This window comes from Carassius gibelio, chromosome B3 (genome assembly GCF_023724105.1).
Source record: "Carassius gibelio isolate Cgi1373 ecotype wild population from Czech Republic chromosome B3, carGib1.2-hapl.c, whole genome shotgun sequence".
In the NCBI taxonomy this organism is placed as follows: domain Eukaryota; kingdom Metazoa; phylum Chordata; class Actinopteri; order Cypriniformes; family Cyprinidae; genus Carassius; species Carassius gibelio.
In genome coordinates, this window is record NC_068398.1 from 28,867,340 (window position 1) to 28,893,445 (window position 26,106).

At 38.6% G+C, this 26,106-nt stretch overlaps 1 protein-coding gene across 3 annotated transcripts; it reads right to left on the reverse strand.

Moving 5' to 3' along the window:
* Nucleotides 1-94: 94 nt before the first annotated feature.
* LOC127953875 (delphilin) lies at nt 95-26,106 on the reverse strand. 3 transcript variants are annotated; one of them, XR_008153352.1, is made up of 25 exons: nt 25,691-26,106; nt 25,472-25,513; nt 24,738-24,991; nt 21,834-22,166; nt 21,268-21,422; nt 14,572-14,847; nt 12,526-12,611; nt 11,730-11,799; nt 10,585-10,872; nt 10,279-10,430; nt 10,074-10,205; nt 9,829-9,935; nt 9,554-9,728; nt 9,062-9,417; nt 7,224-8,942; nt 6,788-6,875; nt 5,452-5,541; nt 5,010-5,206; nt 3,391-3,546; nt 3,096-3,182; nt 2,823-2,952; nt 2,503-2,621; nt 1,760-1,924; nt 942-1,203; nt 95-775 (listed from the first exon to the last, which is right to left on the reverse strand). XR_008153352.1 is itself a non-coding variant. In XM_052553229.1 (24 exons), exons 1-24 carry the CDS (start codon nt 25,776-25,778, stop codon nt 692-694), a joined length of 5,346 nt encoding a protein of 1,781 aa, XP_052409189.1. In that variant the 5' UTR covers nt 25,779-26,103; the 3' UTR covers nt 95-691. The 3 variants fall into 3 exon arrangements, 2 of the variants coding, with proteins under 2 accessions (XP_052409189.1, XP_052409188.1); XM_052553229.1 differs by lacking the exon at nt 942-1,203 and having other exon boundaries at nt 10,074-10,202; nt 25,691-26,103; XM_052553228.1 differs by lacking the exon at nt 942-1,203 and having other exon boundaries at nt 25,691-26,103.

Consider the following 26,106-nt stretch of genomic DNA (forward strand, 5'->3'; position numbering starts at 1 on the left):
GCTAGTAAAGCAATAATATATCTCTATATATGCAGTTTTTTAAAAAGAAATCTTCATCAGCAATTTATAATATATTGCACTTAAACATTCTGCATATGAGAAATTACTTTTTATCATTTAAGACATTCATTCATCAAAATATCTGTTTACAGTACAATGACCACCTGACAACTCTAACCCAGGTTGTATTAAATACATTTAAGCAGAATTAAGACACACTGTTAAAGCACTTTTCCTAAACAACAGCTTTATTAAAATATGAAGTCAGTCAAGATCTGACACTCACAGTCCTGATTTCACGTTACATTAAATATCTGATCTAACTGCACTTATGATTTACAGAATCCACCACCACAACTTTTGACTCCATTCCTGGTTTTTAAGTGCCAAGAGCAATCACACAGTCCATCCTGTAAAAAACGTCCCAGACCAAATCTGCTCAAAAGTTTTAAAGCAATTTCTAATCTTTCCCTTACATTTGCTCTGAAGCGTTCCTGTCCAGTCTGTGCCTGAGAGTCCAGCTTTATAACTTGCCTGGACTTGCTATAACTTACACATGTCCTTGAATTACCATAAGGCTATAACTAAACTTAGACCGGACAGGTATAGGAGTGGACAGTACGTAAGAGAACATTTATGCACTGTAAGTCTGTATTGTACGAGTTTGTTTGCCTCATGTTGGGTGGTTTCTTCACCAGGCTACAGGAGAGGTCGTGCGAGGGCTCCTGGGACTGCGTGGAGGGTTTTCTGTAGTCTGGATATCACTCAAAGCCCTCTACACACAACAAACACATTGAAATACATATATGCTTATAAACCTCACGGCATTCTTAAAAATAAAGATTCCAAAAGAGGGTTTTCATAACAATGCAACTGAAAAACCTTCTGGGTTTCTCAAAGAAATTTTCGGTGCAAAGAAAATATGCTGAAAATGTACTCACCCTTAGGCTACTCAAGAAGAAATGTGGGTGACATCATCGGCATTACATCACTTGCTCGCCAATGGATGTGAGGTTTAAAAGTTCAAACACCTAAGGATTTGTTTCTTACAAACATGAAGCTTTACACTTCACAAAATGTTAACTGATAGGCCGAAGTCTTGCGGATTACTTGTGGATTATTGTGATGTTTTTTGACTCTTATCCTGACGGCACCCATTCACTGCAGAGCATCCATTAGTAAACAAGTGATGAAATTCTAAATCTGATGAAGAAACAAACTCATTTACATATTGGATGACCTAAAAGCGAGTACATTTTCATTTTGGGTGAACTATTTCTTTAAAATAACCATTTTAATAATTTAATGCACCTTTTCCCACTATAAAGAACCTTTTGTGCATTGAAGAGGTTCTATGGATGTTAAAGGTTTTCATAGAAACACTGATGCCAAAAAATAACCTTTAATTTGAAGAGTGTACACAGCATATATCATGAATTATTTTCATGGTTAAAGTAACAAAAATTAAATATCACCCAGTATTCAAATAATATCTGTTATTTTGATTTATCAGTGATTTGCTGTTGTACTTTGTAAGAGACATGGCCTATGTCTGTTAACTAGTCGTGTTGTAAGTGAGCAGAATGTGAAGAAAAACAGATCTCATGAGAGCTGGGAAGGAAGAGTGGCCTATTTTTTGCCACCTGTCTATGGATTATTCAATATTTATTCAATACTCAATACATTTTTCTACTAGCGTTCACCTCATTTACTACATTTTCATGAAAATATCCATCAAGTCGTCTAATACAAAACCTACCTCAAATTTAGCCATGAACTCTGCAAAGATACCGAAGAAGCTCTCTGTGGTGGTGGCCTTTCCATCCTCACCGAAGAAGGATGCGACTTTGCAGAACTCCTCCATTGCCCTCTGCTGCAGAGACTCCAGAGACTGCACAGCTGGGTGACTGTTTTCCAGAAAGCCCTACATGAAGTAGTTAAGGTGGTTTGTGTCGAATGTGGCAGATATCGAGTACATTCAATGGTTGAAATGCGTATATTTGACTCTGGACTACAAAACCAGTCATAGGTGACAGTTTTTTTTTTTAGCAGTTGAAAGCTGCATAAATAAGATATTTGTTAGGATAGGACAATATTTGATTGAGATACAATTATTAGAAAATCTGAGGGTGCGAAAAAATCTAAATATTGAGATAATCGCCTTTAAAGCTGTCCGAATGAAGTTCTTAGCAATACATATTACTAATTAAAAAAAAAAAAAAAAATGGTTGGAAATTTACAAAATCTCTTTATGGAACATGATCTTTACTTCCTATCCTAATGATTTTAGGTATAAAAGAAATGTAATGTAATGTTGGCTACTGCTATACCTGTGCTACTTTGAACTGGCTTTGTGGTCCAGGCAGGTCACATATAATCTTGTGTATCTGACCTGGATCTGCTTGGAAAAGTCTTATAGTTACAAATATGTCAAAGTTAAATTTAGTGGAAGACATGCTAAGCTCATATATAGTCAATTTTGATGTTTTGGTGGGAGGATACACTCATAACAATGGCAAATCGATCCTCAGCGGTGGCTGGCATCTTCTGGCAGGCTAAACGAATGTCCTGGATTGTTGCATGTAAGTCATTAAAATCAGAAGTGATGTTCCTTTGATTCACTGTGGAGAAGAGAGCAATGAAAAATATAAAAGAGATCTGATCTCTGCAGAACCTTTTATGGAAACAAACATGTCTTGGACAAATCTCGATGAGAAGCACCATGGGTTGTGTAGATTGGTGTTTGAATGAATCAATATATGTGGACTATCCACACATAACTGAATAAAAAAAAAAGTCTGGTCACTCAAGTAGATCTTCACCTTTGGCTGCTTGTGGCACCATCTCAAGCTCCTTCCTAAAGTCCAGAACCTCTGGAAAGTGCTGGCACAATGATTTCACCAGGATATGCAGAAATGTTGACTTTCCATCCACTGTTTTGGTGGTACTGAGCTTCAGCCAGAAAAATGTTGAATTACAAATATATTATGTTAAAAATAAAGGCTATACATATAAAAAAAATAAACTTTACACAAATAAACGATGAGCCTCATGAACTCATCTGCAAAAGATGCATTCACAGCGATGAGGCTTACTTCAGTAAGAAAATTTATCTTAAATCCTGTTGTTTTATTGGTCTTGGGTTGGCCGTTATTTAGATAATTCCCCATAGCCAGCACAAACTGGAAAAAAAATAAGGAAGTTAATATAAATGCCATGATAGGGAGATCATATTTATTCAATGTGTGCACTGGCATGGTGTGTTTGAGTATGCATTATGAAAAGCCTGCCACTTCAACAATCTTTTATCTGTGAATGAATTTCTTTGTGTGTGCTTGCTTTCAAGACTGTATGATTATGTGTGCCAGGGTGGAAATGAAGGAATTATACCTCCAGAATCTTGGCCAGTTTTTTGCTGTTTTTGAGCTCCAGTGAAGCCTTAAAAACACAATCGTAGGCCCCCCTCATCTCCTCTGTTTTCTCTTGCAATGCAGTCTTAAAATGCAGGCTTTTCAAACGGGTCTTATACTCTGGCACTGATAGCATCTGAGCATAAACAAAACAAAATTTATCTAATATACACAATATACAGGTGCTGGTCATATAATTAGAATATCATCAAAAAGTTGATTTCACTAATTCAATTCAAAAAGTGAAACTTGTATATTATATTCATTCATTACACACAGACTGATATATTTCAAATGTTTATTTCTTTTAATTTTGATGATTATAACTGACAACGAAGGAAAATCCCAAATTCAGTATCTCAGAAAATTAGAATATTACTTAAGACCAATACAAAGAAAGGATTTTTAGAAATCTTGGCCAACTGAAAAGTATGAACATGAAAAGTATGAGCATATACAGCATTCAATTCTTAGTTGGGGCTCCTTTTGCCTGAAATACTTCTTGGGTCTGGCATATCACATCTTCCTCTTCACAATATCCCATAGATTTTCTATTGGGTTAAGGTCAGGCGAGTTTGCTGGCCAATTAAAAACAGGGATACCATGGTCCTTAAACCAGGTACTGGGAGCTTTGACACTGTAAAGTTGGTCAGCAGCAGGAAGCATGAAGTGCTCTAAAACTTCCTGGTATACGGCTGTGTTGACCTTGGACCTCACAAAACACAGTGGACCAACACCAGCAGATGACAGAGACTCTTCTGACGTTGTCTGTTGTTCAAGAGTGGCTTGACACAAGGAATGCGACCGATGAAACCCATGTCTCTCATACGTCTGTGTGTAGTGGTTCTTGAAGCACTGACTCCAGCTGCAGTCCACTCTTTGTGAATCTCCCCCACATTTTTGAATGGGTTTTGTTTCACAAACCTCTCCAGGGTGCGGTTATCACTATCGCTTGTAAACTTGTACACTACCACATCTTTTCCTTCCCTTCGCCTCTCTATTAACGTTCTTGGACACAGAGCTCTGTGAATAGCCAGCCTCTTTTGCAATGACCTTTTGTGTCTTGCCCTCCTTGTGCAAGGTGTCGATGGTCGTCTTTCGGACAACTGTCAAGTCAGCAGTCTTCCCCATGATTGTGTAGCCTACAGAACTAGACTAAGAGACCATTTAAAGGCTTTTGCAGGTGTTTTGAGTTAATTAGCTGATTAGTCTTCAGTATTAAACCTTTTCACAATATTCAAATTTTCTGAGATACTGAATTTGGGATTTTCCTTAGTTGTCAGTTATAAACATCAAAATTAAAAGAAATAAACATTTGAAATATTTCAGTCTGTGTGTAATGACTGAATATAATATACAAGTTTCACTTTTTGAATAGAATTAGTGAAATAAATCAACTTTTTGATGATGTCCTAATTATATGACCAGCACCTATATATACACAATTACACATATTAGAATTATATTAAATTAAATGAAAATAATCAATATACATTAAAAAAAAAACTTGACATATAATCATGATATCAAATGCACCCACAGAAAGCTGATAAATATTGATGAAAATAAATATATTCATGGATATAATTTGTTATGTACCTGTAGAACAAACTGATCGGGCTCACTGAGTTTGCTTGGGTCGTCTCTGTACTGCTCGTATTTTCTAACCTCATCATCGTCTGGTGCATATAGGAGCAATTGTTTAATATGTGATGAGTCTAAACGTTCACTCGACATCGTCATCAGCACCTGGCGTAGCTCGCTTGGTGAGAGCTTCAGATGGGCAATCAAGATGGCTATAAAGATAGTAGAAGAGTCTTAACAATTATAATAACTAAATAACAACTTAATAACTAAACTCTGCAGGCCTGTGGCCCTCCAGGAGAGTTTTAAACCCCGATTTAAACATTTACAAGTAAACTCCACCAAACTGAGCACAAATTTCCATTCACAGACATTTACACTTTTGTACTGTGTTGTATAAAAAAAAAAAAAGGAAAAATAACTAGGAAAAACATATGAAGCATTGTTTTCTACTCACAAGCATTGTAGGCTTTCTTATGGGAGAGAATCTCCACTACATCTTTCTTCTTAAAAGTCTCCACTTGAGGTGAGGGCTCAGGAAGAGAAACTGAGAAATGAATCATAGCGTGAGTGAAAAGAACTTGTAAAAGAAATCATTGTGTCAACTGATAAAAGGATAGTTAGGTCCTATATACGTTCAGCCTTGGAAGAAAGCACTTAAGACGTGAGTCCCCTTTATGGAGTAAGAAATCCATTGAGTTTATAGCAATGATCCCATCATAAACTTAAACAACGTTCTCGAATAATTTGCACACTAGTCTGTTACTGTAGGGACAACTTTACAATTTCACACCCCTTAACATGACGCTGAACAAAACAAACTGTGATTCGTTGCTTTACATGTCTGTCAGATGTCCTTTTGGGCAGTCCTTGGCCAACAAAAGCTGCTATGGAGTCCAGACCTTCTGTCGTCAGTATGAAGGTCTGGCCACGCAAGACTAATGAAGAAGTGCTTTCTGGCAAGCTTTATCACCATTCTTCATCCAAAGTAAACAAAAATACTTTGTACAGCCAATATTTGCATTTAAAACTTAATTACCAATAACATTTTGCTTTCACCATTATAAATAGACACACTGCAAGTCAGAAAGTCTGGGAAGAAGTTTCCTACTGCCAATTACGACATTGTGGTGGCGTTCATCTTTTTTTACATAACTTGAGAGCAGCTCCAATGCCTAAAATATTAAAGGCATGACTTACAAGACAATAATTTATTCTGGATATTTATGTACAGCTATAAGATTAATTAAAAAAATGATATTAAAGGTCATTGACCCAGGAGTTTAATTTCCATCTTATAAGACCATTGAATATTTCTCTACATCTTGTTTGTCTTCTATAAGATGTGCTATAAAGATGTTATCCCAAAGTAAGAGTTTTCCCCAACTTTCTTCTTGCAACCCTTTAGTCTGAGCTAGATTTATCACATGTGCAGGCTATTGTTATCTCAGTTGACTCCTTTATAGATGCCGTAGGCATCTTGGTGTCCTCTTTTACTATGGCTCTTCTTGTCTGAATACTCAAATTTGGAGGACAGCCAGTTCTGGGAAGATTCACAGGTGTTGCTCATTTTCTCACATTACATTATGGACTTGGTGGTGCTTTTAAGTATTAGAAGACACAGAAATTGAGTTTGGTATACTTTACAACCAACAAATGGTGACTACTACCTATGGACCACACTGTATCTCTCTCTTTGAAAGATATAAAAAAGCAAACTCCCTTCTCAGATCGTCAGCAGCTTTTTTGTTCTCTTGGAAATTAGTTATACGTATTTCTCACATTGTACTCACCAGGGCTCTTTTGGGTCCCAAAATGAAGCTCCAAGTCTAGGTATTTCACCATGTCACTCAGCTTTTCATAATCAGAATCTTCTTCCAACTGCAGTGAGAAACCACATCTGTCCTTACATTCTTAATTCTAATGGACTGAGACAGTCTCATGATGATGGACATCCTGAAATGTTTCATCATCAAAATGGACCAATATACTGTGTGTCTCAAATGGCATTCTACTTTTTGGAAGGTCTCCTCCAACTTTTACCAGAGATTTTAGCATTGACAATTTGGCTCATGTTGTTGCATGTTTGAAATTGCAAATATAAAGTGACTATGAGATTTAGATCTCCTTTGGCTAAAACTGGTGCAAAAAATCATCAAGATTCATTGAATCCATTTAAGACACAAGCATTTCACCAAAGATTCAGCTTATTAGGCTGAAACTTCGTACCTGTCCCCAAATGGTTCCCTCAGAATTTTCCACTTGTTCCCATCGTAGCCGCTTTACACTCATATGACTGGAGTCTGTTTTTTGTGGTGAGGCCTTTGGGAGTGGAGGAGGCATGCAAGGTGGGGGTAAAGGTGGAGGAGGAGGTGGCTCCACAGTGGACTCATAAGTGGGGTGGGGAGTTTGAGGTTGGGGTGTACTTGGTGGTTGCGTTTGGGACTGGTCCTCCTGGTGGCTGTGATGGTGGTGATGATGTTCATGGTACATGGGTTGAGGGCTATGTCTGGCCTGTGTAATGGGAGGAATCTGTGGGGTTGAGCGATGCTGTTGCTGCTGCTGAATCTGCTGCTGATTCTGCTGCTGCTGAAGCTGTTGCTGCTGTTGAAGATGTTGCTGCTGCTGAAGCTGTTGCTGCTGTTGAAGATGTTGCTGCTGCTGAAGCTGTTGCTGCTGTTGAAGATGTTGCTGCTGCTTAAGCTGTTGCTGCTGCTGAAGTTGTTGTTGCTGCTGCATATGCTGAAGCTGCTGTTGTTGCTGTTGTGAAGTATGAGGCTGGAAGGTTGACAGAATCTGTTGGGTCTGGTGAGGTTTGTGGGGCTGGTGGATCTGGTGGTACTGAGGAGCTGACTGGGTTGGCTGTACCTGGTGTATATGTTCAATCTGGTGAATGTGGCGGGATGGCAGAGGAGCTTGGTGCATCTGGTGGTGGTACTGTTGCTGAGATGGTTGAACAGCTTGAGAAACTGCTTGAGCCATGTGTGCCTGGTGCATTTGTCTGTCCACCCTCTCCAGTCTTTCAATTCGCTCCATACGCTCCATGCGTTCCAAATGCTGGATCTGCTCCAGTCGGTCAAGTCTATCCATGGAGCTTGAGAGGTGAGCCTGATGACTCTGATGCATCTGATAAGCATGGTGTACTTGTTGATCTGGATGCAAGGGCTGGGGCTGCATGCCATAGATATGCCTATCCGAGCATTCCTTTCTTTCAATCCTATCAAGCCTATCCATAGAGCTAGATAGTTGAGTCTGAATATTCTGGTGTGAGTGGTGTCTTTGGTGCACTTTAATAGACTGAGATTGGTGGATTGGTTTATTTTGATTGATTGGATGCATCTGGTGATCTTGTTGTACCTGTTGGTGTTGGTGAGCCTGGTGAGCTGGATGAACCTGATGGTGCATCTCGTATATTGCATGACTAGGGATGGGTGACTGGTTTATTTCTGGAGAGGGCATAGGGGGCAGAGACTGATGCATTTGCTGCTGAGATTGGTGAGGGTGGCTGGCTGTTGGTTGAACTGGAAGGGAGTGGTGCTCCTGAAGGACTTGGTGCTGCGTCATCAGCTCATCACGTGTGGGCAACACCTTGTGAATGGATTGTCTTTTTGGAGGTGGGTTAGCTCTTGGTGGAGGCGGCGGGGGAGGTCCAGGGTGGCGACGGAAGGTCAGCTGTCGGGGTGCATGGTCAGGGGTGAATCGAGCAGGGGTAGGGGGGTCATTAAATTGGACTGGGGGAGGGGGAGGGGGAGTCATAGGGGGTGGAGGAATGTGCTCTGAGCTTGAGGAGTAGGTAAGAGAGCTGGCATCCTCACTGCTACTGTGTACTTCACTTGGACTGCTTAGCTCAGGAGGCAAGTATGGACCCTCTTCTTCCTCCTCCTCCTCCTCTTCCTCTTCTACCTCTACCTCCTCTTCCTCATTCTGGAATGTCAGCTGGACAATATCCTGGTTTTATTTTGAAGTGAAATATACAAATAGCATTGAGTTTTTGCAATAGACCAATGAAGATTAGCCACTGATGTTGTATCAAATATCAAGTCAATTAACCATTCTAATATACAAACCTCTTCATAGTCATTCTCTGGTGACAGAAAGTCATCCACAGATAACTGCTGTCCCAACTGCTCGCTAAGAGCCTCCATGAATAAATCTGTGTCAGGGGTCCGAGGTGGACGTGAGAAGGTGTAGCGCTTCTTCCGAATGGGTGGACTAGGTGGGTAGTCCGGAGGAGAGGGTGGAGAGAGAGGTGGGCTGTCTAAATTGATGTATGGGTTGGACTCAGCACTGGTTTGAGAGGTAAGACCTGGAGGGTAGCAGGGGAACTGGGGACTCAGTGGAGGCTCCTGCATCCAAGAGTCAGGCTGTGGAGGAGGTGGTGGAGGCGGAGGTACAGGCTGTGCTGATGCAGATTTGCGGCTACCTGAGAGTTGAAAATGGAAAAGCAAAGTTAAAAAGATAAAAGACTGCCTCAGACAAAATTCCTACCTATTACTCAAGGGATGTCAAGGCTTTTCTAGAATTCACAAGCTACGATGCCAATAAAAAACTGACTATACCTGAAGTGGCCCGAACAGATGGAGAGGAAGAGTATGTCCTGACAGACTTTGAGGAAGCATGCTGGAAGACGTCTAAGTTAACCAGAGTTTCAGGAGCTGGAGGAGGTCGACTCTTCAGGGATTTGGATCTCTTCCCGGCATAGACATTCTCCAGCTCAGCATACACAGCTGACAGCTATATAGAGCATAGGGACAAGGTTGTTAATATGAAAACAGTGCACTAACTCAAACATTAAAATTTTTGTAAACCTGTAAATTCAAAGAAAAGAGCTCACATTAGTCAGATTGTTGGGTGTCTCTGGTAGGGATGTTCCATCCCCTGATTGTCTCTCTCCAGGAGTCAGTCTCATAGGTGCCACCTCCACTGGCTCAGTGCAAATCCCTCATGAAGTAAGAAAATAGCCTATTAACTCTGATTTCAATTTGCTAAAAAAGCTACATACTTATCAATGGCGTCAAAAAATTGAAAACCGCTGTCCTTACAATGTGTAATACAACATAGTGTCTGAAGACAGCTTACCCATTCCCAAGTGAGTGCCGATAACCAGATCATCTGAGCTGCGTCCCCTCACACTGCTCCTGTAGGTGGTTCCTGTCACCTTCATGGAGCTGCTGCGCCTATGAGGCTCATGGGCTGGAGGTTCAGGATCTGCTGTTGACACTACCAATAATAAATACATGCATACATGTATGTACTCATACTCTATACAGACTGAAGGGCTCACATGTAACTTTATAGCCAAGGAATCGTGAGATCTTGTTTCGGCAGTGTTCCTGCTCCTCATAGGTCAGCAGCTGGTAAACAAACTGCCAAATCACCTGTTTTGCTGGGGTATCCAACACAGGGAAGACGTCCACAATCAAAGTGTCTACATTTCTAATGGCAAGGAAGAAAAATGAATCAAATCAGGTTTCATACAAAGTTCAGGAATGTTCTCAGAGAATCAATGGAGACATTTCTATCTTAGAATATCATTTCTTTCTTTTTTTTTCGTTCCTTCACTAAAATATATCATGGGTATGTCCTTCACCTGTGCTGGAAGAAGGCCTCCAGGGCCTTGCAGATGGTGTATCTCTCTTGGAGTGTTAGAAGGTGCTCAAGCTGCTGGCTGAAGGTGCGACCCTGTACACGGATACTGGGAGGCAAGATCTCAGCGACCCACTGAAGGGAGCTAAGCACAGGAGCACGGGAGCGTGGAGAAACCTCCACTTGTTCAGGTTCGATCATGGTGAAGGCCGGTAGGCTGTCTTCAACCACCAGGCTGGGCATTGCCCCACTCCCCTGCAGCATGGACACCACCTTTTCATGTGAACAGCTCCTGAGGGGATGTACAAAAATACAAACTATACACAATGTTGACTCACACTGAGCGATTTTTAATAGTCCTTCATGATTATTGCTTGCCAGCTTGTACGAACATGATGATCATGTCACACTGTGGGAACTCAGTTGTCATTAATGTCAGAATATACAACAGTCAAGGCGCGATAAAAACGGATGCGCACAAGAAAACTTGTCCGGAGTTTTACCTTATCAACCCATACATGTTCAGTGACTCTGAGCTGCGTTACACATGGGGCTGTAATGTTGGCTATCATGAAAAGTATATGAACAACAGCAATACCGATGTATTTATGAAGTATGGTGTTAGCAGCACTACACCCCCAGCTGAAAACATAGGCGCATATCATTGCAAAGACAACATATCATAGGAATTCTGCGAGTGGAGGACGAGAGCGCCAGAGTTTATGGCAGTTAGAAGAAATCTCTAGCACTGATTTTGATCATGCCTTGTCTTGAAAAACAAAGACAGTTTGACATTCGTCGTAGGAGAAGTCACACTGCTGAACTGCGGCAAATCTTCGGACACCAGAATTTCATCTGAGGTTAAATTCGATCGCAACGGCCATTAATTGGCTCTCAGTAAACATGTCAAACTGGTGATCAAAAACTTCACATTTTAGCCTAGGGTTATAGGAATCTTTTAAGATTTTCCAAATTTCTCTTAGACGACCAAATTTTTTGAGGCCAAAAATTGCACAGTATGCACTGGGCTTTATAAGATAATGAGCATGAAGAACACATATGCATAATAATAGTGTTTCTTGCTTTAGACATTATTTCAGTCCCACATTAGAATAAAAGCAATGTATTCCAGTGCAACCCAAGGCTCACCTCATGTCCAACCCATTGAGAAACAGGATGCGATCTCCAGGTTTGAGACCCGCCTTCTCAGCAGGGCTGCCTGCAGGGGAATGGCAACAAACCAAGCAGAAAGTCAATGCTGACAGCAGATCATATGTGCTCCAACTGAGATTACGCTGTGTTCATGAAATGCCCTTTGTAATGACGTGAGATATATAAGCCGAGACACTGAAGAAGCTTGGGTGTTTGTCACTTCCTGCCCAAGAATGGATGTCCCTTTTTGGCTTTTGAGGGCTGGATGTGGGAAAAGTGTGAATCTAAAAGGATCTGTGCTAGATAAAGTCGGAGCTCTACCACCTGTGCCCCTCTGACTCAGCCTGTGGAGAGTCTTCTGTTATGTCTTCTTGTTTCTCTCTCTCTTTCATCTCCTGCTGTTCTTGCACACTGCCAGTTTCTGCCGCCTAACTTTTTAATGGGCGCCATGAGTCAGAAATGACAGAACTTTCATGATTTTAGCATTCACGTCATCTGCTTCAGTTATATGCCTGATAATTCACTCCCCTTCACTTGTTTCATGTCCAAAAAAATAAAAAAAAATCTTTCTTAAATAGCCTTGTTATGTTTGATGTCAACAAAATTAAATGCACCACGGGACACACACACTTCCCTTATGAAAACAAAAATCACTGTTTGAAAATAGTAAGTGGATAATATTATAGAACAACAATCTAAATTAATTAATCCATCTTAAATAAATATTAAATGTTTCAACATCGAAATTAGACACTTAACTTACAATAATGACCATTTTATGTTCATTTCATACCTGGTATTACAGAATCGATCCAGACTGGAGCATGGCCACGCAGAGTAAACCCGAAACTCTGGTTCCCTTTGTACACCCGTACTGTCCTAGAGAAACATGATAGTGACATCTTAAAAACAAGTGAATACAACCTATAGACGTCAAGCAGAATTTGTATATAATGTAGATTAACTAATATATTTATTTATTAGAATAATATTAATTCAATATTACTGGAAAATATCTATATGATATAGATATAATACACATACACAGCCTCACAGCCTTATTTGATCATGTTTACTAAGGATAGGAATAATTTTGAGCACAACTGTATATATAGTATCCATATAAGTAAAAAATGTGGCATAATGAAGATTCTGCATAATGTTACATAATCATAGTACAAGAGTGTAATTTTACTGAACAGGGACAAAATGTCTCAAACTCAAATGTTACAGATTTTATACAATCAATACTGTTTGTTGTGTTCTTTATAGTAAGTGTTAATAATATGTGACCCTGGACCATAAAACCAGTCTTAAGTTGCTGGGGTATATTTGTAGCAATAGCCAACAATACATTGTATGGGTCAAAATTATACATTTTTCTTTTATGCCAAAAATCATTAGGATATTAAGTAATAAAGATCACGTTCCATGAAGATATTTTGTAAATTTCCAACCATAAATATATGAAAAATGCATTTTTGTTTTGTAATATGCATTGCTAAGAACTTCATTTGGACAACTTCAAAGGCAATTTTCTCAATATTTAGAATTATTTCTCACCCTCAGATTCCAGATTTTCAAAGAGTTGTATCTCAACCAAAATTGTTCCTATCCTAACAAACAATACATCAAAGGAAAGCTTATTTATTCATATAAATTTTAAAAAAAACTTACCCTTATGACTGGTTTTGAGGTTCAGGGTCACATATAGTCAGACAAGCTCTGAATTTCAGTCATATGCTTAAAGAATATCTATGTGTATATGCTGTCATTATGCAAACAGCTAGAAATTCTTCAGTGCAATAAAGCCACACGTTCAGTTTTCCAACATTATTAAAAAGAAACTACACCTGCATTCCTGGAGACATATCAATAAGTGTGTCTTGTACTAATGATTGACAGGACTTCACATCCTCCCACCTTTTCCTATTTATGCATCGGACACAGGTTTTAACAGAGAATTAATTCCTGCTTTTGAAATACTGTACTCAAGTCTAGTAACGTTTAGAGCATAATATAGGCTATAATGAAGAGGACGAATCTTGATGTGTCATATTTACACTGTCACACATTCACAGGTGTCAAATAGCATGACTGAAAATAACATGAATTGTAAGAGTGAAATATTTCAGTGGCATAAAATCTACATAATTACCAGCCCACAACTGTTGTGAAATCGGAAATCCAACAAGAAGAGATAAATGCATTTAAATCAATGCATCAGTCATCAATTGATCTATCCATCTATCACCTAGTACTATGATTAAATTAATCGAATTAATTAAAAAAAAACATGAAAATATAGCAAAATAAAATAAAAGGTTAACACTTTATTTTAAAGTGTTCTTTTTTACACGTTCCATATTCTTATAGTAGTAAACTACATTATAAATAATTACATGCAGCTTACCCTGGATCAAACCCTAAAAGTTTGTTTTATGTTACGTGTTAATTAATATTACTTACTTACATGTTTAATTACACTGTAACAGGAACACCTTAAAATAAAATGTAACTAATAAAAGCATAAATCATGTAAAAACTTAAATAAAATAAAACATTAAATACTATACGTATTGAAATCTTCTATCTATCTGATTTATTGGAATACATAAAACTTAAGAATGTAGATGTCTATTAAAGGAGACTACTAAAGACACTTGACAACTCAAAATATGAACAAAAATATGAATCAGGAAATTATATAACATCAAAGGACAAAACAGGAAAGCAAATGGGAATTAAAAATTCTACCACACCAGTAACAAATGCAGGAAGAAAAAAAAAGCAGACAAGAAAAGAGTGTAAATGTTCCCACTGTGACTCTTCCACTGACCTGCGGGTAGAGAAGGAGCTGGAATGGCCTGCGATGAGCGAGGTGGTCTTACGGACACCACGGGCAGGAGGCATGACCACTTCCTCATTGGTGGTCCGGGGCACAGAGCTGGCTCGAGTGGACACAGACAGCAGCCGTTCGGGGTGGTCTTCACTCCGGCTGCGCCGTAGCCGATTATTCCTGTGCTCGCTGAAACTTCGGCCCCTCAAGCGACTCATCAAACTCTGGGAGACCATCTCATCAAAACGTTGCCTGTGCTTCTTAGGGATGAAGATCCTGACAAACATGGCACACACACAGCAGACGGAGTCACAGAGGAGAAACTGTTCAGGCGTGTGTGAGCCTGCTGAGAGAAACACTGCATGGAGACACACACAGGCAAATGGAGGAGGAGGGACAGCTATGAGAAAGTCTGCTATAATTACACCAGATTACGGAGATGTTTGTGACCTGCTATGAAAGAAAAACAAGAGCTTATGTGATTTAGTAAAGTGTTTGTTTTCTGTCCTGTGTAGAGAGGTGGGTAAAAATACCCTGTTTGATCAACTTCAAAAGCTAAGCAGGTGACTTCAGAAAGATGTCTGATGGGCATTTTTGAAGTCCCGAGAGGATGAATGATTAACGTGAAAGAGAGAGCGCTTTTAGCTCTCTGTGATATAAGCCCTCTCTGAATTTTTCATTTTCACCATCCTTTAAAACCAAAGGTTACTAACCCAATCTGTGAGTGAAAAATTTGACCTGAAGTATTAAATGTATCATATATCACCAAAATAGTATATATTACCCACTAGACTATTTTGACTCATAAAATAAAGAGATGCCATAAAAAGGAATGAGCCCATACATCATGAAGGACAGTGTCACAACACACAGCATCATGAGGGGACGAACAGCCCAGAAGCAGCTCAAGAGCTTCAGTTCTGGGTTAATCTTCCAGCTGCAATCATCTCAAACACTGCTTCAGGACACAAATCTTACTTTGGACAACAAATGGCGAGCCAACCAGGAGCCAAAATTTTGTACGGTGCAAAAACAAGAGGTCCTTCAAATGTGATGTAAATGTAATCACAAGAACATCGTACTGAGGTGAAGCTTCGACGACAAACTGCAATTTTAGCAATTGTAAATACAAACAGCCATTCTATACGCAACTTACGCTGGGTTTCCTGCATCTGAAGGGGTTAGGGTCCAACAGCGGTACTGAGACAATCCAATCCAAGAAAACGAATGCTAACTTAAAACCAATATTTAAAGCTTATGAATCAAACATGATCAAACCAATAATGTATTCAAGTACTACTGTGTCATGGAAGTTTTACAATAACATGCTCTCTTCAGTGAATTCACTCGCGAAAATATCCCCAAATATCCTCCTAATTCGACTTAAATCCACATTTCACTCAAAAGTTAACTTTTATTTAGTTCAGAATGCCCTCAATTAGAAGGAGGTCACAGGAAATCTATAATTAACCCCATGTCAGAGAGGGGGGGAAACACAGATCAAGGACACACTTTTTAAAATGAATGAAGGTGGGACTGAAGAACTATTCAACAATGAAAGATGTTATTAACACATGTAATTGATCTCTAAGCCTGTTTGGTATCTGGGAATGCCTCTACTCACATCAACAAAGCCTGCCATGCATTTACAAACTGATTAACATTCTCTTAACAAGTCTTAAATTACATAAAATAATGGAAAATACCTTATTAAAGAAAGCAAGCTCAACAACAAGGCCAAGTGAGGAGTAAATATGATTTTAAAATAAAATGGTAACAACAAATGGAAAGTCTGAATGTCTTTTCGATTTGTTCTGTATATGAAGTCTAATATTGCATTAACTTCTAGAGCATAAATTCTACAATTTATCTAAAAATTTGATTAAACCTCAATTTCTGAACCTAGTTTCTTTGTGATCCTAGAAGGTTTTTCTTACCGAAAAGGCTTGGAGAAACCCCTGTCGCGCCCCATCTCTCTTTTAAATTAAGATACGCCTCAAACAAAATGATGAGATGTTCTTGATCTTAGTGCAGGAGTCTTCATAAAGCTGGAATAACCATTCAGATAGTAGAAGAGGACGATCACAAAAGCCATTATTCTCCAGTATCCAGATGAGGGGATGCCAACTTGAGGAGCAATGACGTCATCACCGAGTCAACTTTGGCAAGGTCGCCCATATCTCCGTGCTGGGTTGCCTTGGGGAGTTTAATGTTAAAAAGGAGTCTCAGGACCATAGACCAGATGCCTTCAACTGCAGTCGAGAGGCAAAGTTGCAGCTGCTTCAGATGTGAAGAGAGAGTATAGAATGAAAGAGTGGAGCAGGAACAGAGAGAGAGTGAGAAAATAGAAAGAGTCCCACTGGAAATCTAAGACAGGTCAGCATGACTTCCTCAATCCAATCCATATAATTGTGCACGAGTTAGAAGATCCTCACGTATCCAAGTTCAAGACACGAAGACAAAAGTAGAGTTTGCACAGCCGACATCAACCAGATATAAAGTTGTAGTTTAATGCAAAACCTGAAGCCACAAAGAAACAATTCCCAAAAAATTCTAAGCAAGGTCCCTTAGTCCTCTTAGTTGGGTTGTACCTCATGTGGAAACATTAAAGCAAGAAAGTTGTGTGGATTTTGTGCAAACTTCTGGCAAGTCACGAACCTAAGAGAGGTTTATTAGAAAAAGTAGGCTGCTTAAAAATAGGGAGGTTTCATGGGGAGAACTAGGCAGATTTTTGCTGGGACGAAGCGCAGCACACAAGCTGGTCAGTACCGGAGTGGACAGTGAAAATGCAGTGGTTCATGCCAAATGCAAGTGATATTGATGCAGCTAGAAAGGTCACGCTGTCACTGAGATGCATTCAGTCTACATGTTTCTGCTATGGAAGCTTGTTTCTGCCATGGGATAAGATAATAAAAAATGGTAATTACCAAATTTTTATATTTTTTTCTCGCAATTCTACACTACATAAAAACTTGCATTTGCTAGGGAAAGAAGTCTGAATTGCAGATACTAACACAATAAAAATTGAAAAAAGTCTGAATTGTGAAAGATGAACTCACAGTTGGGAAAAAAAGTCAGAATTGTGAGATAAAAAAGTGGCAATACTTTCTTTTCATTTTTATTACTTGGCAACAAAAGTCAGAACTGTGAGATGTTAACGTGGAATTGTAAGAAAAGTCCGAATTCTGATTCGATATCTTACAATAATTACTTTTTTCAATAGGATTGCCAGTTAATACGTCCAAATTCTAAATTGATATCTGACACGAATTGTGAGATGTCAATTTGCAGTTCTGAGGGTTATATCTTGTAATTCAAAATTGCAAGATGTAAACTCAGAATTAGACATAAATACAAAAATATAAAATTGTCAAATTTAAAGCTTACAATTCTGAACTGCAAGAAAAAACAACTGTATTGCAAGATAAAAAAATATATATATACTTTTCAAATCTTTTAATCCACGGCTTCCACAGTCTGAACTACTTTTCGCTCTATTCAATTCAAAGTCAAATCTGATCATATTCAAAAATAATACCATCACCAATAGTTTCTCAGTGCTTAAACCGCACATAAAACATTGTGAAAACATGCAACAATCATCTCATTAAAAAGAAAGGTTTGTGAAAATACAAAAAAACATTTCTTACTTGCTAAAGAAGGCGTTCATGGTTCCCGATAATACAAGGCTGTCATGGGTTAATCAGAACAAGCTGATGAAAAGTGTGAATCTAGGTATCTGGAGCATGCTGTTCTTCTTCATAAATCACTCCTCATGGCAGTAAGGGTGATTTAAAAGTGGTCCCATTTTCAGAGTTTCCAAGTATTTACCGTAAAAAAATATTTACACGCATATTTGATAAGCACTTGATGAAACAATATTTTATCGAGTAAACCTCACAGGTATGATTCCTCACTGGTAGTGATGAGGCGGTTGCTGTTAAAACTGCTCCGTCAGTGTAACTGAACACATTTCAGCTATGAGACGCATCGAATTCTCCTGACAAAGACCCTCATCAGCGAGTTATTACAGTGAGAGAGAACCCACACATGCAAACCTATCAGAGGGACAGACTGCTTATTTAGTTTATTTTCACAAAATATAATAATAATAATATTAAATCGAATAATAATAAATTAACAATAAGTAAAAATCAAGAAATAATCTAAAAAATATTAAAATCAAATATTATGTAAACTAATTGTTAATGTCTAAAAGAAATAATTAAATACCTCATAGCATAGTTTTAATAAAAATTATTGATGAAAAAATATGCGAGGACTTTTTCCAGGAAACAATGTTATCTCTCAACACAATCCTGATTCACAATATAACAGAAGCATCCAGAATCCTCATGTATGTCTACCTTCTTCCGATGTGTTTGAACTTCATTTTTATTAAAGGAGTGGTTTACTGTTTTTTTTTCTAGGCTTCATTTCTAGGCAGTCTAGCATGTGTTAATGCTTAATAAAAAAGAAACATTATTTTTCACATAATTTTCCTGTATTCCACACATAGACAGTAAAAGAAATGGACACAGCGACCCCATTGGAACTCAATTGAGACAAGTGAAGCCCATTTTTAGCATTTTTTAGCACTTCCGTTTCTGACGCGCAGACTCAAACGAAGCTTGACGACGTCAGCAACCTGTCTGACAGATGTAGATCTTCTAGTAGCTGTGCGTGCAAACTGCCATCGTTAATCTTGCAGAGACGGCGAGCTTGAGCGGGGAGTTCTTTGGCGTGAGTGAGCAGGAGTAAGTATTCTGATTAATTATTTTGTATAGTATTTTAAAATGTAACGCCAGTACGCCATATTAAGTTAATTGCCTGTGAGCTTCTCCTCCTGTCTGTACGGTAATGCGACAGAGAGTCGAGTGGTTATGACGCAATCGTTAGCCTATTTTTTACAAAAACTGTTTCTACGGGGCCATAATGTAACATAGAAGGTAATGGAGCCCTTTATACATTGTTGTGTATCTTTAGAAATAAATAATGGACAAACGGAGTCTTTAAACGCCTCAGATGTAAAGTTATTCGCTGTCAAAGTGACGCCAAAATGAATGGGAGTCAATGGGAATGCTAATGCAAGTGAAGTTTTTCTGCTTTTCTGCTAAAAGATGGCAGCCCCCACCCGACTTCAACTTCCGGTCGAGTTCCTTGCCCCCTGATTCCACACCGATCTGTACCTTCTCTGACAAACGTGCTGATCATTTCCTTCTTTTATGAAGCCCCTCCCTCAGAAATAGGCAATGGGCTCTGATTGGTTAGCTAGTAGCCCAGTGTGTTGTGATTGGCTAAACCGCCTCTAGTGCACGTCTAAACATCCCGCCCCTCACCTCAGCGGCATATGCTCTGGTTGTATTGTAGAGGATTTTAGTGAAGAGGATTGCGCAGAACCCGTGCAAGTGCGGCTCTTAATGCTACGTTTGTTTGCTGTTTTTTCATGCTTTTCAATATGGTGTTGTTTGTAAATGCTACTGCTTATGTTAGCTTTTAATACACATTTTTTTTACCCTGATTAAAGCTTTAATACAGCAGAATACAAGATTGTCTTGTATTATTTTTGTAAGAAGTGTTTGAACAGGATTAATAACGTAAGAATACAGAATCCCAATTCATATATGAATAGATTTTTTGGACCCACTTTATATTAAGTGGCCTTAACTACTATGTACTTACATTTTAATTAATAATTTAGTACAATGTACTTATTGTGTACATACATGTTTTTACATTGTACTTATACTTTTAAAAAACTACATGTAATTACATCTGTATTTAATTTCTGTAATTACATTTATAATTACACTGTTGACCCATACTTTACACCTTAACCCACCCCTAAACTTACCCATACCTCCAACCCTCTCCCTGACCTTACCCCATCCCACCTCAATAGCAGCAAAAGTGTTTTACAATACAATATGAACAAAATAAGTACATTGTACTTATTTCTTTATGTAAGTACATAGTAGTTAAGGCCACCTAATATAAAGTGGGACCGATTTTTTTTTGTGCACTCCTAGTTTTGACGGCATTGGCAACAACTCTTTCTCTTCTCTAAAGTGATGCAACATGGCCCCACCCACTTTGTTGCATGTTCCCGGGGGCAGGGCTTATGTAAATCTCAGGGTTTGTGATGTCACAAACCCAGGAAATAGCTTGTTGTAGTCCCTACTAGTAATTTTTGTAGGCATTAAACTATCAAGATTTCAAAAGATGATATCTCAGTTTGCATTGAACTTTCAACGTCATAACTTTGCTGCTATTGTTTATACTTAAACAGCAACATTAAACACTAACTAATGTTAAAAAAGAGAAAGGACAATCAACTACCCCTTTAAATCCTAACGGGCTATCCTGATTGAATTACTTGACGTTTATTAGTCATTGTTACTGTTTAAATTAAAATATAGGCTCCTGTAAGTTGCTCAGAAATATTTTTACTGAGGTTATTATAAACAAAATGAAACAAAATACAGTTCAGCATTTAAAATATAGGCTCATGCTGACGATTTTGTTATCTGGAGCTAGAAACAATAAAATAAAATATTCTTCAGGCTTGTTACCCATCCAAACACAAAGAGAAAACTTTAAATGTAAGTGAAAGTTGTAATTTGTAATAAATAAATTAGTTAATACATAAATAGGGAGGCGGATCATTTAACTGGATTCATGAAAGCTCATTGGTACCTGATGCTGTCAATCAGTTGCTGATGTTCCTCGGTGAGCAGTATTTCTGGAAGTGTAGATGCCAGACCTTCGACATCCCTCTCATTTGCATACTGTTTCAGCAAATCAAACAGCCTCTCTTTCACCTCAGGCTCCTCCCCTAAAATCTCCTCAACCTATAAAAAATTCAGAACAGACCATTTTAACTTCACCAACTCTGGTGAAGAATATATGCAATTGTGTGATGTTTAACCAGTCCAAACTAACTTTTTGCGGTTCGAGTAACAATTTTTGTCAACACTTTAGTTTAGGGACCGATTCTCACTATTAATTAGTTGCTTATTAACATGCATATTACTAGCATATTGGCTGTTTCTTAGTACTTATAAAGCACATATCATTGCCTTATACTGTATAACCATATTTTAGCTCCCTTAATCCTTCCACATACCTAAACTTAACAACTTACTAACTGTTAATAAGCAGCAAATTAGTAAAAATGTATAGAGGCAAAAGTCAAAGTGACTAGTGAGAACTGGTCTCCAAACTAAAGTGTGAGCCAGGTTTCCGTGCCCCTTGAGACTGACCTTCTTGTTGAACTCCAGAGCTTTATGTTTGCGGTCCTGCCTCACCATGTCTCTGCTCTGATACGTCTCTTTCATGCTGCTGCTGGTGCGTTTTTGCCAGCGGTTGATCCGCAGCACACCCAGACGCAGCGTACGTCCCTGAGAGGCCTTGATCATGGCCGCCGCCGTCTCGTGCTGTTTCACTGGGATCCCATTCACCTCCATCACATAGTCACCAGCTCGCAGTCCACTCCGGCCGGCTGGAGAGTTCAGCATGCAGTCCTCCACCAGCAGAGGACTGTCTCCCACTATAGTAAAGCCAAAACGCCCATCAGGCCCCGGGGCAATGTCCATCTGCGGTGATAAAGTGGATAAGGGTGAGTGACACTGGTTTGCACTACAGAAGCAAAGGAAAACTAGGAGAGATCCCAAGTCTCTTTTACAAAACAAAGGCACTTTATATAACATTTTATTATTTAAATTATTATTTTAGATATTTACACCACTGTTTAAAAGTGTATTTATCAAGAAGCATGTTACAAAATATTTCTGTTTGAAAGAAGTACTGCTCTTTCAAGCTAGCAAAGAATCATATATATATATATATATATATATATATATATATATATATGTGTGTGTGTGTGTGTGTGTGTGTGTGTGTGTGTGTGTAGGATTCTTTAAAGTGTTATGACTCCATGCAAATTATTCTGTAAAAGCAAAAAGCACAACCATTTTCAACACTGAAAATAATATTAATTCATCATATCAGACTGATTTCTGAAGGATCATGTGACATTGAAGACTCACAGGAATACATTATAATTGAATATATACTCAAAGGAACTCACAGGAAGAAATTTCTGTGCATTTAATATACAGTATTGTTCAAAATAATAGCAGTACAATGTGACTAACCAGAATAATCAAGGTTTTTAGTATATTTTTTATTGCTACGTGGCAAACAAGTTACCAGTAGGTTCAGTAGATTCTCAGAAAACAAATGAGACCCAGCATTCATGATATGCACGCTCTTAAGGCTGTGCAATTGGGCAATTAGTTGAAAGGGGTGTGTTCAAAAAATAGCAGTGTCTACCTTTGACTGTACAAACTCAAAACTATTTTGTACAAACATTTTTTTTTTCTGGGATTTAGCAATCCTGTGAATCACTAAACTAATATTTAGTTGTATGACCACAGTTTTTTAAAACTGCTTGACATCTGTGTGGCATGGAGTCAACCAACTTGTGGCACCTCTCAGCTGTTATTCCACTCCATGATTCTTTAACAACATTCCACAATTCATTCACATTTCTTGGTTTTGCTTCAGAAACAGCATTTTTGATATCACCCCACAAGTTCTCAATTGGATTAAGGTCTGGAGATTGGGCTGGCCACTCCATAACATTAATTTTGTTGGTTTGGAACCAAGACTTTGCCCGTTTACTAGTGTGTTTTGGGTCATTGTCTTGTTGAAACAACCATTTCAAGGGCATGTCCTCTTCAGCATAGGGCAACATGACCTCTTCAAGTATTTTAACATATGCAAACTGATACATGATCCCTGGTATGCGATAAATAGGCCCAACACCATAGTAGGAGAAACATGCCCATATCATGATGCTTGCACCTCCATGCTTCACTGTGTTCACTGTGTACTGTGGCTTGAATTCAGAGTTTGGGGGTCGTCTCACAAACTGCCTGTGGCCCTTGGACCCAAAAAGAACAATTTTACTCTCATCAGTCCACAAAATGTTCCTCCATTTCTCTTTAGGCCAGTTGATGTGTTCTTTGGCAAATTGTAACCTCTTCTGCACATGCCTTTTTTTTAACAGAGGGACTTTGCGGGGGATTCTTGAAAATAGATTAGCTTCACACAGACGTCTTCTAACTGTCACAGTACTTACAGGTAACTCCAGACTGTCTTTGATCATCCTGGAGGTGATCATTGGCTGAGCCTTTGCCATTCTGGTTATTCTTCTATCCATTTTGATGGTTGTCTTCCGTTTTCTTCCACGTCTCTCTGGTTTTGCTCTCCATTTTAAGGCATTGGAGATCATTTTAGCTGAACAGCCTATCATTTTTTGCACCTCTTTATAGGTTTTCCCCTCTCTAATCAACTTTTTAATCAAAGTACGCTGTTCTTCTGAACAATGTCTAGAACGACCCATTTTCCTCAGCTTTCAAATGCATGTTCAACAAGTGTTGGCTTCATCCTTAAATAGGGGCCACCTGATTCACACCTGTTTCTTCACAAAATTGATGACCTCAGTGATTGAATGCCACACTGCTATTTTTTTGAACACACCCCTTTCAACTAATTCAACTAATTGCCCAATTGCACAGCCTTAAGAGCGTGCATATCATGAATGCTGGGTCTCATTTGTTTTCTGAGAATCTACTGAACCTACTGGTAACTTGTTTGCCACGTAGCAATAAAAAAATATACGAAAAACCTTGATTATTCTGGTTAGTCACATTGTACTGCTATTATTTTGAACAATACTGTATGCATAATATATAATGGATTTTAAAATCTATGCAAATATAAACTACATGAAGAAATAACTATATTTTAAATTGTAATATTTTACAATATTAATGTATTTGCGATCAAATAAAGCAGAATAAGAGACTTCTTTCGAAAGAAATTCTTACCTCATGCTTCAAACCTTCATTTTTTCTTTTTCTTTAGAAAAAAAATTAGATTAAAAATGAATGTGTTGCAATGCAAATACTTTTTTATGGCAACTGTATTTATATAGAGAGAGAATCTAAGAGGTGATATGGGACAAAACTTTTTTTTTTTATTTAGTAATCAACCATATGAACTGCTTTTTTTCTCTTGAATTAGGTCAAATGAAATTGAATTCAAGTCTGTTTTGTAATTAAACAGTTAAAATGGCATGTCAGTGAAGAAAAACTGGCCTGTTCAATTCTAGACACAACGCCAATGCTGGGCGGCACAGTCTTGAGGGTCTGAGCCAGAGCGATGAGGGCTTTAGTGCTGAGGGACGAGACGTCCTGCCCGTCGATCTCCAGAACCTGGTCACCTGGCTGCAGTCCGGCCATGTAAGCGCTGCTGCCCTCCACCACAGAGAGGATGTAACTGGGACCATCTCCACCCAGCTTAAAGCCAAAGTCCTCTGGCCAGCCCTGGTTATTTGCTGGAAGACCCAGTTCTGGAAAAAATCAATACATGAGAGATAAGAGGAAAGAAAAAAAAAAGAGAGATTTGAGAATGAGCTTCCAATAGAGTTACATTTTATTTAGTATTTCTAAAATAAAATTGATTTAAGTTTTGTATGTATGTATGTTCACAACATAGTGAACAATATATCTGATTGAAAATAAATAAATAAATAAATGTTCACTCCAAAAGACATCTTTCCAATTTGATAAACTGTATACATTTTTTAAGTATGTTTTTTTTTTTTTTACATAAAAGTATTTTTAAGTAAAATAAAATATTGGAAGACTGCCTAAATCCCCACCTTAATTTAAGCAAAAATCTTCACCCAACAGTTGAGTTAAGTTTCAGCACTCCATCATATAACCTACTGTAGTGCTGCAACCTGCTGTTGTAATTGAATTTGTGACATAATAACAGACAAAAAAAAATAAATAAATAAATAAAATGGTAAAGCAATTACTTCACGCACCAATATTCAGTGGGAAATCTCTCAGCACGTTAGGGTTCGGGTCTGTGGAATTGAGGAAACATATAAATTTGTTTATGTATATGTCTGCATTAAATTTAATATAATGTAAGGTTCAAAATATATAAACATCTGAACTGTCTAATAAAATATATGTTCTAAAATAAAATCAGTTCTCAGTTCCCACCTCACAGAGCTCTGTGTTCTGTATTGTGAACTTACAGAAATCTTTGGAGGCACTGCGGGATCCCGATCGGCTCTGGCGCAGGGAGAAACGGCTCTTCTGGCTCTTCAGAAATCTTCTCATCATGGTTTCTGGGTCTTCTGTGTGGAAGTCGAGCTGTAAGAGGTCACCTCAGGTCAGCACCTCCTCACCAAGTCACTGCTCCGTTATTACCAAAAATCAGTCAGTCCGGCAGGTTTAGCCAGCTCCAGTCCAGTGAAGATCAGGAGAGGGCTGCAGCCGTGGCTCTACATCTCCACGCAGTTGGTCCAGTCCAAACCCTCTTGCAGAGTGCAGAGCAGAAATCTGGGACAAGCTAGCTGGGTCTTTTAATGATTCTTTTGCAAGAGAAAGGTACAGTGAAGCCCCATTTTTCTATAAATACCTCCCTCTCCCTCTACTTCTCTCTCTCTCT

Excerpts from the sequence above, each read along its gene's own strand:
- LOC127953875 (XM_052553228.1), bottom strand. The coding sequence starts at position 25,778 with ATGATGAGAAGATTTCTGAAGAGCCAGAAGAGCCGTTTCTCCCTGCGC. Across the intron at positions 22,167-24,737 it reads TTGTGTCTAGAATTGAACAG|ATGGACATTGCCCCGGGGCC; the intron begins GCCAGTTTTTCT and ends TTATCACCGCAG. Across the intron at positions 2,953-3,095 it reads AGATAAATTTTCTTACTGAA|CTCAGTACCACCAAAACAGT; the intron begins GTAAGCCTCATC and ends TTCTGGCTGAAG.